General features: G+C 32.4%; 1 protein-coding gene across 3 annotated transcripts in view; it reads left to right on the top strand.

The window, feature by feature from the left end:
* Positions 1 to 7925: 7925 nt before the first annotated feature.
* Positions 7926 to 16659, top strand: part of LOC106460994 (histone H3.3) — a 9385-nt gene continuing 651 nt past the window's right edge. Inside the window, exons 1-3 of one of the 3 annotated variants that reach the window (XM_013920760.2) lie at positions 7926 to 8030; positions 11806 to 12101; positions 16604 to 16628. In XM_013920760.2, the coding sequence (XP_013776214.1) occupies positions 11820 to 12101; positions 16604 to 16628 (307 nt within the window). In that variant the 5' untranslated portion in view covers positions 7926 to 8030; positions 11806 to 11819. Of the gene's footprint in view, positions 8031 to 10780; positions 10903 to 11805; positions 12102 to 16603; positions 16629 to 16659 lie in introns of those variants that run through there. The other 2 variants (XM_022387788.1, XM_022387787.1) reach the window with 2 other exon arrangements.

Here is a 16659-nt window from a genome sequence, read left to right as displayed (position 1 = left end):
TTCTTATTCTTTTTTGTAATTAGCATTCAGAAGTATTAATAATTTCTTTCTAGACATGAGTTCGTTTAACTTTACAAAAAAAGCTTGTATATAGAGGGATAATCGCACTTTATATGAACGATCTGTATATGTTAATACAGTGTTACATTATTTAGATACAAAAAGTGACATATTTAACACCTTCACCTGTTTTTCTGTATAATTCTTGACCTTTCAACAGTACAGTATTGAAAAATGTGACACATTCATGAAGGATATTCATACAGCGAGATTTTGAAATGATGTAGAACTAAAGGATCAATATTTCGAAGAAGGGAGTTATTAATCTTATCCAGGAAAGCAAATACTATTAACGAGCTCTAAAAACATACACCAATCCAATTCGAAACAACACTACAAAGAGAAGACTATGGTTACGAAAGAGACTTTATACCAAACCCACTATGATGAAACTAGTATAATTAACAAGTTAATAAACAAGGTTTTGAAGCTGATGGAAGCTTATAAGCCAAAAGTGCACAAGCTTTAAACCCCACCCCAAAATTAAAGGCTGTTTTCATGAGAAGATGGCCAAAAAAATTGAAACACGGCAATCGACTTTAACTACATACCTGTCAAGTTTCCCAGTGAAACTTTAAGGAATTTCTGTATCTTTGGTCTTCTTAAACGTGGATTTATACCCAATGCCTACATTCAGTGGAGGATCTGTGTAAAATTTGTTAAAATGTGTGGTCTAAAATTGACCTCGTTGTCCTTTGCAAAAGCTTGTTATAGTAAGAATTACGATGCTGGACAGTGTATAATCGTAGCCATCAGACTGGATGAAGTAGTTGCAAGGTTAGCATAGAACATGGAACATCGTTATTATGAAGTGTGATTAACCTCATTATTTGGTAAAGGAACATTTGTTAGGTATTTCATAAAGGCTTTTGACATTTCAAAGCTGTTTGAGGCATGCGACAGCTTCTAAATTTTTCATACGTGCGTAAACAGTTCACAATTATATCATAATAATAACTGTTTATTTCATCTTGAGAGAGTTTTTTATATTTTTATAAATTATCAAGCTTTTCCTAATTAGGCTAATCTTAGTATTTTTGATATGATAAATCAGTGCCAATGATGTTATACGCTACCTTTTTTATTGTTATTTGTAATATCATTATCACGCTATGGTTTGATCAATTCTTGAAAGTATATGATACCGTTTTTTAAAGTATTCCTAAGATTCTGATGCCTTTAAAGCGGGAATATTTCCAAAATCAAGAATACACGTAAAAGCTCATAAATTATTATTTTTGGTATTAACTTTACCATGGAAGAATGTTTGAACGAGACCTTTCTTTGTAAGTGTTACATTTCATTTGAGAAAAATTCAAGTAAAATATTGTATTTGTACACATTCGGCAGGATTTGGGACATAAATATGTTATTGAGATAAAAGCTGAACTTTACATATGATTCTAGCTAGTGCCATCTATTGGCAATATCAAGTTACAATCGATATGCAAGTTGTGTAAATTTATTCTGACGTCTTCATGCCACCCACTAGCTCAGCTGTAAGTTTGAGAGTTTATAACCCTAAAACTCGGGTTTCGATATCTGTGGGGCAGGGAAAAGATAGCCCATTGTGTAGCTTTGGGCTTAACAATAAACAAGCAAAGGAAAATGAAAGTAAATATTTCTTTTTCGAAAATTTAAGAAAATTAAGTTATTTACACTACTTCTTATTATGATTTTTAAACCTAGCCAAGACTTACATCAGGTGTTCAATTTTAATAGATTTAATGTTAATTGAAGTTTCGAAATGGATGTCTTAGTAAGTAAAAACGGTGTTATTTACTGATTATATTTATTGAGAAAAATAACACTGGGAACCTTGGTTTAACACTACATTTGTCAACCGATTTACACTGGAGATGAGTAAAAGCAGTGTAAAGCGAATCCATGTAAAGTGAACCCAGTTTTACATGTTAAAAGGGGTTAGTTTTCACACAAATGCACTCACAAAACTCAAACACACTGCAAGAAGCCAAATACCTATACAACATAAAATATATATACACGAGTGTCTACCAATACAGGCTGGTAGTTAGGCACACTAAAACATGATGGTGTAGGGTAAGGGTGGAGAATTAGTTGGTCTGGGAAGAGGGTGCTGAAGGGTCAACAGATAGACTGCACCACTAGGTTATCACTATCAGTTCCAGTGAACATCAGTGAGCTATAAAGTCAATGGCATGGTTAGCAGGAGTCATGGAGCGAGTCAGTGTGCTATCAGGGGTGGTGGTGAAGGTGCTGAGGACAAGTGTTATTGGGATAAAGACTTTTAAAAATTGAGTTAAAATTGACTGTTTTGATGTATGCTGTTTCTTCCTGTAAGTCATCTTGTCGGTAGTCAAGACAGATGTTAAACTCCTTCCAAACTGTAAACTCCACTCCAGGTTTGGGACCACTTTCTGGACCAGTTGATCAGCAAGCATTGAGAAGTGAGCCACCTTCTTCATGGTTAGCTGGAGTGGTTCCATAATGACATCTTGCTTCTCTTCCCATTGTTCCTCCCTCTGTATCAAATTCACCCAATCTTGATGTTCACCTCTTGTAAATCCTTGAATTTGTCCTTACCAACACTTTAACCATGCCTGATGATTTTGGACTCTTCTGAGAACGAGTTCATGAATCTTGTGAAGTTGTGGATGCGCTCCTTCCACAGAGCCTTTCAAACACCATTAATTGTGGTGTTCTTCACTTCGTCCCAGCTATTCTTAATGTTGTTAATTATATATAGGATGCTATAATTACTCCAGAAATCACAAACTGATGGCTTGCTCGGGTCCAACAGTCATATCCAGTAAGTGGGAGAATGTCTACCTCAGGTAGTATATCTTAAAAGTTGCTATGGTGCCCTGATCCATGGGATAGATTTAGGTAATGTGATAAGCAGCAGAAACATCACTCTAACAGTAGAGTGCAGGTTAGTCAGGTGCATAAGGTGTCCTAGGGCACTATCAATGAGAAATAAGACCTTGAAAGCAATGTTGGACTCACGGCAATATTGCTCCATCTCGATGCAGAAGCAGTTGAAAAACCATTCTTAAAAAAGTTTCCCATTTATCCAAGCCTTCCTATTTGATCTTCAATGAAATGGTATGGTGTCCTGACTAAGAACTTTTAAGGCTCGAGGATTCTGGTAGTGGTACACTAATAAGTGGTACACTATGTTTAGTCACCCTCAGTATTTCTACATAGCAGGAATGTTAGTTTATTTTTCGCTGCCTTGAAGAGTAGAGCAGTCTTCCCTTTCTTTGAAATGTATGTTCTGCTCGGTATGTGCTTGCAAAATAAGCCAGTTTCGTCTGCATTAAAAACTCACTGTGGCTTGTTTCCTCAGCCACCACAATAACCTTAAACTCGATCGGGATAATAAAAGTGACAACGTCGTCAGCATTGGCAGTTTCTCCTATAAAACTGATATTATGTAGATTCTGGCACCTCCTGAATTTGTCAAACCAGCCTTCACTTGCTAAGAAAGGCTTGGTAGTTGAAGACCCCCTCCCCATCTTCTTGTTGTAGGCATTCGTACAGCTTCAGTGCTTTGCACAGATGATACTAGAGTTTATCGCTATCATCTTCTGATTCTTTTCTTCTACCCAGTTCCCCAACTTCTTTTCCAGCTTCTCTAACAATGGGTTTCTTAATTTTGACGTTATCTTTGCAGCTAGTGAAGTTGACTGAATCACATAACTTTTCATTTCTTCTACCTTCCTTTTCATTGTGCATGTGCTTGACTCATTTACGTTAAATGCACGACCAAGTGACGTAGCTGACTCTCCACATTCAAGTCGTCAAATTATCCCGAACTTGATTTCTAGCATAAACATCTTCTTTGTTTTCTACTTGGGAACAACCTGGGGTAGAGGAGCACTTGCAGGACGTTTGAAGGATGCTATGATGCAATAAAGTAACCCAGAATGTGCGTAAACACAACACTTTTTCACCGCCTAAGCAAGCGAGTGAAAGCACACTTTTCAATGACAACACCATGATGTACCGCGATACCCATAATCTCACAGCTGTATGTATAATGAAAATTATTTAAAAAAAATAATGAAGTGAGATATTCATTTGCATCACCTATTTACTGTTTTATTAAGCGTACCTTAAGAGTATTTTTGTTTTTGTTCTTTCCTATAGTTCTTTGCTATACATTGTTAACCTTTTATTTTTTATTGGTAATTGAACTTATAAACTTTTTTATATCTCCCAAGAATTTTTTTTTCAGCTAAACCCTTGTATCTGCGAACTGCAATCCGTGCTTTCCGAAGTTTTGGTATTAAAAAAAAACTGTGCAAGTGTAAATCGGTGTAAAAAGAACCCATGTACTGTTAGAGACAGGTGTAATGGGGATTGACGGATCTAAAGTACGTACTTGTTTGCATTATATGGTATTATCAACCAAGAAAATATAATAATCAGGAAATATCGTCTCAAGTAATGTCTAAGTACTTAAATATAACATATAAGTACATCAGATGTTTTGAGGATTATAATACCCAGGATCTGCTTGGATATGTTGACGGTACACTCATAATATGGCCACACAAAACCGACGATAATTCAGAATTCATAAGCCAACTGAACAGATAATGTCAAGTGATACAATTCAGATTTGAATAGAAGAAAAAGATAAAAAAATTCCATGCTTAGGCATTATGGACACCAAGACACATAACTCATTTACCACAAATACTGTTAATTGAACCACCCCAAAAATGTAAAAACAGGCAACAGGTGTTATAAATTGCCTAGTTTCCAAAATGAACAAGATTTGCAATACAGTAGATGTTAAGATGAAGAAAGAAAAAATACATCACTTCAGACCTTCTTGACAATGGATACTCTAACCACTTGATAAAAGAGAAAATAAAGAAGATAGTCATAGTAATTAAGAATGAACTAGAAGAAAATTATACACAAACGGCCATATTCTCCTATGTCGGGAGTTTCTCTGAAACCATACAGAGAACATGTAAACAGAATAAAGTCAGACAATTATTCAGCAGCCACAGCACATTATAATCATTGTTAATACTGACAAAACCACCCTAAAAACCCAAGAAAGAGTAAAAACACCATTTATAATATCCCTTGTAAATGTGGGTTCGCAGTAAGAGAAATGAAAAACAAAAACAAATATTAGAATTCAGGGTCACAATAGACCCAAAACTCTGTAGTTCCGATCTACCTACAATAGTCCATCATGCCAGAGAAAAATACCACACAATAAAATTAAATGATGTAAAATAATTGGATTTGAGCCACACACAAGAAAACGAGAGATAAAAAAGCGTTCTACCTGATAAAAACTCAGACAACCTAGCATAGAATAGAACCCAACAAAACCTGGGTATCCCTCTTAATGGCATTTAAATAGTTAGTTGATTCAAGCCCTAATAGGTAGATCAAGAACGAACACAGAACATACCAGCCTTTTCTATCAATAATGCCCTGTATGGAACCTCAGCTGCTACCACTACAAACATACTGTTAGCTCAGCCCAAGATCTTAGTGTGGTATCCCACAATTCTTAGATTATCTAGGTCAATGATCATTCTTATTACTTATACTGAAGGAAGAAACATTCCAACTCTTACTAATTTGTTTCTGCACTGCACCTCGAAATAAATACAACCTCACTTCAGGAGGGCAGAATACGCAAACATAACCAAGCAAGTGTAATTTATATTGAACAATCATTGAGATATGTGATCTTTATATTAGCTAAAGGATTACTACAAGTTTATGACCTTTGCACAACTATTTTACAATGATTTCACTAATTACGTATAAAAAACCTGAATAAAAATTTAGGAAAAAATAGTTGAATGTACTTAAATAAAGATGCATTCTGCACTAGTTATGGAAGTTCTAAGGATGGTGTAGCAAAACTGAACAGTGATGGAACAATAAAAATCAGTTTGTTGGTTTAGATGTAGCTGTGTACAGAAAACTAAAAAAATTAGGTGAATTTATTGACTAAGGTCGGTTATTTAAACGCCTAGTTATATTTTGAGAAAAACCTTTAAATTAAGAATATGAACTTATCCATGTATATACACACACTTCTTATTATGAATAGCTATTGTTTTAGTATTCTTATTAAAGGTAGATTATAAGTAAAAATTGATATTTTACAATAACATTAAACCGTAATGGAGTAATATGCAGGTATCCTGGACATTTCTGTCTCTTTCGTTTTGTAAAGTGAACTCTTAAAGTTCGCCTAAAAGTTTTCAAAATGTTCATACATAAAAGTGTATGTAGGATTAAGGTAGAACATTGGTCAAGGAAGTGGTTAACTGTCTTTTGCCTTAGCTACCCATTGTTCTAGGTTATTTCTCTTTGGTATCATGTGCATTTTCTTGTTTGAAAGGTTGTTGTAAAATAGACCACACTATATTAATGTACAGTGATCTTTTCCACTGGAGGGTCAGATGATACTTTATTTTCGATTGGAATGAACAACTATGACATAAGCAGTACACACACCCTGAGAAGAATAGCATTGAAGAACTGTATATGCAATGCTATGTTTTCTCAGTCTGAACAGATTCTTCACGGATTTCAGAAATTCTTTTAGAGAAATCAACGGATTTCTGAAAGCATGCAACCTCCAGTAAAGACTGTCCTCCGTCTACAAGGCCTGGCATGGCCAGGTGGTTAGGGCAATCTGCGGGTTGCGGGTTCGAATCCTCGCCCCAACAAACATGCTCACCCTTTCAGCCGTGGGGGCTTTATAATGTGACGGTCAATCTTACTATTCGTTGGTAAAAGAGTGTTCCAAGAATTGGCAGTGGGTGGTGATGACTAGCTACCTTCTCTCTAGTCTTACACTATTAAATTAAGGACGGCTAGCGCAGATAGCCCTCGTGTAGATTGGCGCGAAATTCAAAACAAACAAACCTTCGTCTACACACTTGTTGTCTTTGATTGTGGTTTGTGTTGAAAAAAGATAGTTTCTCCGTATTTTGAATTGTCCAGTCTCTTTCTTTATTCTAAATTCTGTCAAAATCAAGATAATTCAGTTTAACTCTGCAAAATATTTTCTCTTTGAACATGTTGTTATATTCCGGATTATACCAGATTACTCGAAGGGAAATCTGTGAACTTGAAAATAGCATAGTGATTTTTAGTTTAAAATATGAAACTATAAATAGATATGTCAATAACTGAGCTTATCATTTCTAAAAAATGATTGCAAGGAATGATAGGATTAATGTTTTCAGAATTCTGAGGAACACTTCTCCGAGAAACAGCTTGTTTTCTGGTTCGATTTTCGGCAAGATTTGCATATCATAGGAAAAACCTTTTGAAGTCTAGATGTAATTTTCTTCACAATGCGAATTGTCTTTTTATCTATGTTATATTTTTATTTGTTTGTTCTTGTTGATGATTTATCAATAAATGTATAAAAAATTATAGATAAAGTAATACGAACTCTTCGTGTGGAACATTATAAGACGTAAATGGATATTGTTATAATCAATAAAAGTTTAATGTCGGTTTCCTCATACAATAACAAGATCTTATGGTGACTGATAACTGCCATGAAATAAATGGCTTTTTATATATGTCCCTGTTGGTTCTTTTTATCATATAACAATGTTTGCATTCAGTATCTAAGTGCTTAACGGTTTATACTAAAAATGTTTCATTCCCAACATATTTTCTCATTTTTGTTCTAACATAGTGAAATACATGTTGTTGTTGTTTTCAAAAACTAAACAAGTTAATTTTTTCATCAATATTTTATGCAATCACCTATACATATCGTTTGAGATATAATACTCAACGTTCAGTAGTATTTTCTGTAAACCAATAAAAATTTGTAAATCCAGGTGGCGTTCATAACAGAAAAGCTTATGCTAAACAAGTATACTCCATTACACAATTTTCAGACGAACGTTCTGTAGTAGCAGAAAATTGCAGAGAAGGTTTGTAATCAAAAGTTTGAGGTTATAATTTCGAGGGTAAGTTTTAGTTTCACTGAAAGCGTTAAACAGTGAGTTTTGTTTTTAAATACATTAAGGATATATTTACATTATAACAAGGCCGGTTTTCTAACAGCTAAAATTTGCTTTGTGTTAAAATAGTATTAATAAACACGTTCATTCTACACTATGGCAACCATGTACGTGAGAACCTCGCTCACGTAGCCAGCTTTAGTTTTACTAATACTAATAGTACTATACAAGAAGTACAGTAATATATCAGCATGAATTCCAGTACGAGCTGTTTGGTTAAAATTGAATAACTTAGAGGAAAAAAAGAGGTGGAGAAATTTTGAAATATAATCTATAATTGATTTTTATACTGAAAACATGTTAGCGTTTTATTTCTTGTAATTTCAAAGTGGAAATGGTAACTGGTGGTAAACTTCTGACGTAATATCGCCATTTTTGATTAGGAAATCCTGATTGGCTGGAACGGGGACAAAGACCTGCTATGACACAGTTAATGATATAGCTACAGTATTTACCATTTAGCATTTATGTATGAAATTATACGTATCCGGATACAGAAACTAGTTATGTAATAATTTTGGAACTTTGTTTAACTTCGAAACGTCAAAGTGTAAAAAAAATATCTTTTAATTTCTTGTTTAAAACTTACAAGAGTGGACAAACTAAAGAAAAAATATCACAGTTTCAGTTTTTTTTATATTTCAATTTTCATATATATTGAGATAAAAGGAAAGAAATGAAAAATATTGATATATGATCATAAACTATCATTATATTAAATTCAAGGTGTATATGTATGTTAAGTAATTCTCGACCCGCCATTACTTAATCGTATATTAAGAGTGTGTATTAGGAATAATTACATTTAAAATGAATGTGAAAACAACACCGGAAGTACAAGTCATTATTATTATTCATAGTTCTATTTGTCGTACTTTACCAAGGTGTAATCGTTGCATTCGAAATTATTTAATCCAAATAAATAATACAACAAACTCATTAACACAAATAGATGTTTCAAATAGAAAAGACATCTTTGATAAGTTATTTGGGCAGAGTATTCGTAATGAATCTAAGTTTCAAATGGACAGCAACAGCCTGTTGTAGAAACCCACAAATGTGGAGAACAACGTTTCGAAAGTCTTTCGTCTTCAGGCGGAAGATTTTCGAAACGTCGTTCTCTACATTTGTGGGTTTCTACAACAGGCAGTTTCGTCCATTTGAAACTTAGATTCATTAGAAAAGACATGACGAAAGTATGGATAGTGTAGAAAACTTAATAAAATATGAATAATTGAATTGCATAATAACTGGAAAAAAGTATGAAGAAGAATATATTAAAATTATAGGAAATATTTAATATATGACTAAAGAAATCATCATTAATAAAAGTAATACGCCGTTTAAACGAGAATTATCAAAGCTATTTTTACTATTTCGCTCACGTGATCAGACCATCATCAGGTAGAATGAAAACAGATGAGAAAGCACTTTATTTACTATATTGAAAAAAGAAAAAGGAGAAACGTCTCAAGAGCACGTGGTACAGTCAGTTTTCAATTAACTTTATATTTAAATGAAACAAGGACCACACAAACACGCGGATATATACACAATAAAGTAAAATATTAATCATAAATATAAAACAACATACAAAATGTTAATATATATTTGTATAAATATATACGTGTTTATATACAATGTTTATCCAAGTACAACAAGAGGACTGAAATTGTTGGACCTTCCTTCGTTTTTAAAGGAAAATATCCGTGTTTAATTATTTCCAGTGGCATTTACATTCAGTTCAGTGTAATTACTCGCGAATAAATTAATTCGGTCACATTCCATAAGGTAGGATGGTACAGTTGACAGCATGGTTTGATACATACGATAAAGTGTAATTTTCGTTTTTCATTGAATGGACACAAAGTTATCCTACGGGATGAGACTGAATTAATTTGTTCCCTGTATAATCAAGTAGTCAGACTGAACTCAATGGTAGAGAGTTGCTGGAAATAACAAAGCACAGAGACTTTAAATAAAAACGAAGTTAGGAATTTCAGTTGTACTTGAATTAACATATATATATATGTTATTTTATATTTATGTTGAATATTTTAATAATAATTAAATTAAAAGCAGAATAATTTTCCCAGAAAATATCAGAAATGTAATACTTTTGAAATTATTGTTTTGGGGATGTGGAATATTTGTCGAATAAACGGCATAACTCATTCAACACAGTTTATTGTATCATAAAATATTTTGCAAATAGCTCTAAGTAGGCATATAATAAAGAATGCTTACATAAAAATATGTTTTTTGTTATGTCACTTTGTGGTTTTGAAATTAATATAATATAGTTAAAATGTTTTAAAAGATATGTGGACAGTACTTTCAAAACACACGGTGAAAAATAATTGTATCACATCAGTGACATTAATAACTTATATTTACAGCTAAAATGGAATTTACACCTTTTATTTATTACATTTTTTAGACATTATGGTAAATAAAACAAGACAATGGAAATTTAACTACTACCTAATATAAACCTAAAAAACAGTTGTGCTCATGAGTGTAAACTTTGTACAAACGGGATTGAGACGACCAAAATCCATCCAATCATGGCTCACATTTTGCTTCGAATCACATGATAGAATTATATTTTACCGACCAATCCTACGATGCGTACATAGCTCCAATAGCAAAGTAGCTTACAGTTTTATGTAACCAATTAAAATTTAAGTTTTATTATTCACAATATCTGTTCTTATTTTCGATAAAGTGAGTGAAATAATTGTGAATGCTCAGAAAAATAAAATAAAAAAAATAAAAACTAATTTTGATAATAAAAAGTAAATAGGTCTACGAAAATGTAAGTATAACTATATTATAAGCAAGTAAGGAAGGTGTATATTCTTTATTTTATTTTCTTAGGAAATTGTTGTATTATCTAATCGTTTAATTTCACGTGTAACGTTAAGCTGACATTTAACTTTTATTTTTATTGTACTGTTTTGGTTCAAGTTATGTAGGCCTAACGTAATGTTTTTGAAAGGACCTAACCCTCATTCGAAGTTGTCAAGGAAGATGAATAACCATAATTCGGTGATCAGTGATTATTAACTTTACCTTCTGTGAAAACAAGCAAACATGAGTTTAACTTTTACTTAATGTAATTAAATTAAAAGTCACTCTCTATTAATATTATGCTGGTTGTCAGTGTAGGCTAACTTGAAATTTTTTAACGAAGAGCCCACTTTTTGACTTTAATTTTTAAAAGGCACTCTCTATTAATATTATGCTGGTTGTCGGTATAGGCTAACTTGAAACTGATGGACTTTACTTGAACTACATTTTATCTTGCCTTGACACGGGTGTCACTTAATATCAGATAAATCAATAATTTGATATCAGTCACTGTCATTTTGTTAACATTGTTCCAATGGGAAAGTCGATTTACAGGTATGATTTTTATAATTGTTTTTCATTAATCATTAACTACATAATTGAACTTGCAGTGTAAATCTACTAACTTGTGACTGGAATCCAGTGGTGTGTGAATTTTTTTTATTTTCATTATTTAAAAATCACTGAAACCTCCTACTTATATTCATACTGGTAGTACCGTAAAAATATTCTTTGCATATTTGAGACTTACCATTAAGAAGTATTTGTATGTATATCTTTTTTAGTTATTATTTTTTAATAACATAATTAAATATTAAGTTACAACTGTTTATTTGACAAAACTTACCAAAATATTTTGTTTTTCTAGTGATTTGATTAAGAATGGCACGTACCAAGCAGACTGCTCGAAAATCTACTGGAGGCAAGGCTCCTCGTAAACAACTGGCAACAAAGGCTGCTCGAAAGAGTGCCCCTTCAACAGGTGGAGTTAAAAAACCTCATCGTTACAGGCCTGGAACAGTGGCTTTGAGAGAAATCAGACGTTACCAGAAGTCTACTGAGTTGCTGATAAGAAAATTACCATTTCAGCGCTTAGTGAGAGAAATAGCACAGGATTTCAAGACTGATCTGAGATTTCAGAGTGCAGCTATTGGTGCACTTCAAGTAAGGAACTATTCTTGCAAACTTATAGTAATGTTAAATGTTTACTATTTAAGTTTTAGAATTAAATAATAATATCAGTGTTATACGCAACTTTGTGTCAAGAAAATCAAATAGAATGATACTTGGCTTAAGTCATTTAAGTTGTAAGGAAAGGTTTTCAAGCTGTAAGACTGATATTATGACAAGCTTTTATATAATTACTCCCTTTTTACACATTTTTCAGTAGACATAATTTACAATGAAAAGGAGCTACTTCCTTTGTGCAGAAATAAAAAATCAACCTAGGTGAGGCATAAAAATATTTTTGTTTGCAGTAACACAAAACGATTTAAAATGTGGATAGGTAGGTAGGTAAATTTGTATTTTTTTAAATTGCTTAGCAAAAATATATTCAGAAATACCACTAGTTCCGCGATCACCTTAAACATAATGTGTTAAACCATGGATACAGTTACTATCAACATTTATTCTATGAAGAGAATTACAGAAATTTCAAATTCTTTCACAACTTGTTGGTTGATATTGGCCTTGATTGATAAAGTTGAATTGACTGTTTTACAGTTTGTTCTCCCATTTCATCTCATTCTACAAGTATTTCCCTCCACGTGGATAAGTTTCTCATTGGATTTTGTTTCTGATCCTAATCTTCAAGAACATTTGTGTTTGCCACATTGTTGATGTGTGCTCATCAATAGTAAATTCTCCCCTGCTAGGTCGTGTATTTATTAGTTTAGTGTGAAGGGTCCCGGGGAGAAGATAAGTCATGTTGTCAAACCTTATTGCATTGGCCAATTAGCATTGATCAGTTGTTTGGAAATCAGGTGATGCCCTTCCACATTGTTGCAAACTATATGAATTTCTGTGAAAAAAATATTCTAACCATAATACGGCGATAAAAAAATTTTAGTTGGCAAATTTTGTTAGATGTGTCATTATATAAGCAAAAATTGGTAAAAATAAAAAATTTTCCACGTCATAATGTCAAAAGTATCTTTCAGATGGTCGGTCGTGTAACAGCAAACAGAAATATTTTTAAGCCTGGCCCTACTAATGAGTATAGTTTGTTAAGTATGCTTTTCTTGCATTCTTATTTATAAAGATTAGAATGCATTGTTTCATAGGTTGGGGTACTCTTGCTATTAACAGTATTTCTGGCTGTAATCCCAATAATATCTCGCAAGGTTTAACCAGTTTAAGAAATTTAGATTAGCCTGAAATAGTATATTGAGCTAACAACCTCTATAATAAGAGTAAATAAAATACAAAAGTTATAAAATTGGATATATTAAACATTCTAACCAATACTGTTAGTGAAAGTAACAAAGAAATAATAAAAGATACTTTACTTAGGGAACACAAACACTAGCTGTTGGCTTAAAGTAGCACTGATCCTTAAAGAGCACTCCCCAGTATTTCCAAAATAACAATTTTCAAATTTAGCCTAATTTGAAAGTTTAACCTCTTTTCTACATAAATAACATTCTTGTTTTAAGATCTTTGCTAATTAACCTGTAGTAAATAATTACAATTAAAAGTCTAGTTTGTTTTTATTCTGTGCCCATGGAAACAGCCCTAAAATCAAAGACATTAAAAATAAAAAGCTTTCAGATGGGAAAACCATTGGAGGGAAGGGGTTGCTAACCGATAAAGCTATAGATTCCTTCCAATTTTGGTATGGAAAAGCTATAAGAAGTAACAAAGGAGATATATATATGGGATGAAAGATGGTATTTGGGCAATATACTATCACAAGATCTCTTCTGACTAATCCACAGCACTAACTTTGTCCAAAGGGAGTCGACAGTTGGTGCAATTATCGTAAAGCAGAAGCAAAGTGGGAACTTGAGGACTTCCATCATAAGCACACCATAGCATCAACTGTAATGATCAGCATCAAACCAGTATTTGACAAACTCAATAAGCCAACTTTGCTTCATAAGTGCTTGGAGTGCATTATCCAAAACCCTAATGAGTCATTGAATCACATTATCTGAAGAAGATGCCCCAAGTCTTCATTTGCTGGCAACAGAACCCTTTGTTGGGCCGTTGCTGATGCTGTGTGTACCTTCAGTGAAGGTACTTCATCCAAAATAAGTCCTTCAAGCAATGAAAATGACTGCAGGATCATACACAAGGAAATGCCTGTAGAAAATTGACTTAGAATGGGTGAAAGGAGTAGAAAGGGTTTCCTTTGAGAAAGGGAAGCAGGAACACAGTTTTGCAGAAATGTCAAGAGGAAGCTGCTATCAAAAAAGATGTTTATATTTCAGAGGAATATTAAATGAGAAAATGAAGTTAGTATGGCTCCTGATGTACAATGGGATTGAGATATTTTGAATGTGTTAAATGCACACATTTACTGAAAGCTTCCTGACATTCAAGTGTAGAAAAACCTGTAATGGCTATTTTCTCAAAACAGTTTTTGCTGGTTTCACCAATTTACTAGCATGATAACTTAACCGTTAAAGCTAACATCAACATGAATTTTATCACACTTGTTTATATTATACTCTTCCATAGCTTGAATTTTCTTAAATTCAAAAATTTTTACCAACTGTCTTGTTATGAGTCTTAATTATCACTAATGATGGCATTAATTAAAATAATTTGTTTATAGCTTGTTAACGTTGCAGAAAATTTGCAAAGTTTTTAACTAAGTTATGAGTATGTTCACAAAGAGCATGTGTATCAATTTTCATGTTTTTATCATTCCTAAGTAAAATTATGGTTTAAAACAGTTTATGTATCTCTGCCACACAAATTATGCATATAACATATATGACTGAAAGTGTACTTTCAGAGATTGTGACATTACACTTGTGGTCAACTTTGAAGGTTATAAGAAGCATTTAACAGTTTCCTCAGCATATAAATTTCCCAGTTTTAAGGATCAGTGTCACCTTAAAGCACTGTTGTAGATTTAATTTTCTTTGAAAAATATAACATCAGTATAATTTTATTAAGCTGAACTTTCTCTATCAATGTCTTGTGATCACTGAAAACCCACTAAACAGCTGTGTCAATTTAATGGAATGGACTGTAGAAGAATTTTAAATTTACATGCTCATAAAATTGAAGAAATGCTACTTCATCAATGGCAGCAACCAATTTGCAACCAGATATAAATCAAATAATAAAATATTGTCAAAAGAATAAATTAAAATAAATGTTACAAAAATAAACAAAGACAAAAATTTGTATACAAAAAACAGAATTATACCTAAATTGAACTCTTTTTAAATACTGTCACAAAAGCAAAATTTCTCGGTCTAACATATGATTCGATATTAACTTGGTAACTATATATAAACCAAATTACAAATAAAGTATTGCAATGAGCAAACTATGCAAGGAGGCTGTTGTGTGAAAATAATGGTACATCGCTTGAAAATATAATTAAAATTTATAAACAGTGTGTGTGTGTATATATATATGTTGCACTAACAAATCTGTCAGAGCTACAAAGAATACAAAATTCCCATATCAACAGATTCTCAATTCATGCATAACTATGCAAATATACAACCAATTCTAGAATGCTCCTACAAGTACTTTGATAAAAATCTATATAAGAATGATTTATTAACATATATAGATCGCTATATATCATACATGATAATGATAGTACTAAGTATCTCTTACCAGACAATATGTATCATAAGAAAATCCATGTGCACTAGACAATAAACCACAACTTTATTAAATTATCATAGTGTGTTAAAAAGGGTATTATATGTGTTGGTAAAATAATTAGGTGAAAAAAGTGACTCATTGTGCATGGAACTGTTTGCAAGTTTTATTTAAAATGACCAAATGATGAAAAGTTTCATCTAACACTAAATGCTATAGTGTAATATAAATGGACACGGCCCTGAGAAGAGGAAGAAAGAATTGGCGTACATTTCATGACAGCTCCTTATAAAAGTTTTTAAGTGAAAAAGAGCTTGGACAGCAAATTTTATTTTTTGTAAATATAGCCTATTTGTTAAGTCAACTTATCTTTTTCTTAACATAAGTCTAAATGTTGCATTGTAATTGATTGAATATAATTGTAGAATTTTCAGACTTTCTTGTGGGTGATAGTAAAGAAGTATTAAAATTAGACACAATAAGTACATTAGTATGTCCGTCTTTGATGAAAAATAACGCAAACTGTCAAGTTTTTCTTCAAGCAACCAAAATTATATATGTATATATTTTTACTAAACAGTAAGCATATTCATTTGTAGTTATGTTTTGACTACTAATTGAATGAAAAAAATATGGGGTTTTGAAATTGAACCTCTGTGAGTGAATGCTATTATTTGTATTAAACTAGAAATTTCAGATTTTCTATACTTTGGGTTTTATTCATCTTCTAAGAAAGTCTTTGTATTGTTGTTACCCTTCTTTTTAAATATAATTCTATTCCATGTAATCCGAACTCACTGTAACATTTAAAATATTTATTTTCATTGACGTAACTTGAGTAAGTCTGCAAGCTTTTTAAAATTTTGTTTCAGGAAGCAAGTGAAGCGTACCTTGTAGGTCTCTTTGAGGATACAAACCTGTGTGCTAT

Source organism: Limulus polyphemus, unplaced genomic scaffold, assembly GCF_000517525.1.
Source record: "Limulus polyphemus unplaced genomic scaffold, Limulus_polyphemus-2.1.2 Scaffold875, whole genome shotgun sequence".
Taxonomy (NCBI): Eukaryota; Metazoa; Arthropoda; class Merostomata; order Xiphosura; family Limulidae; genus Limulus; species Limulus polyphemus.
This window is presented reverse-complemented; position numbering and strand designations above follow the sequence as displayed.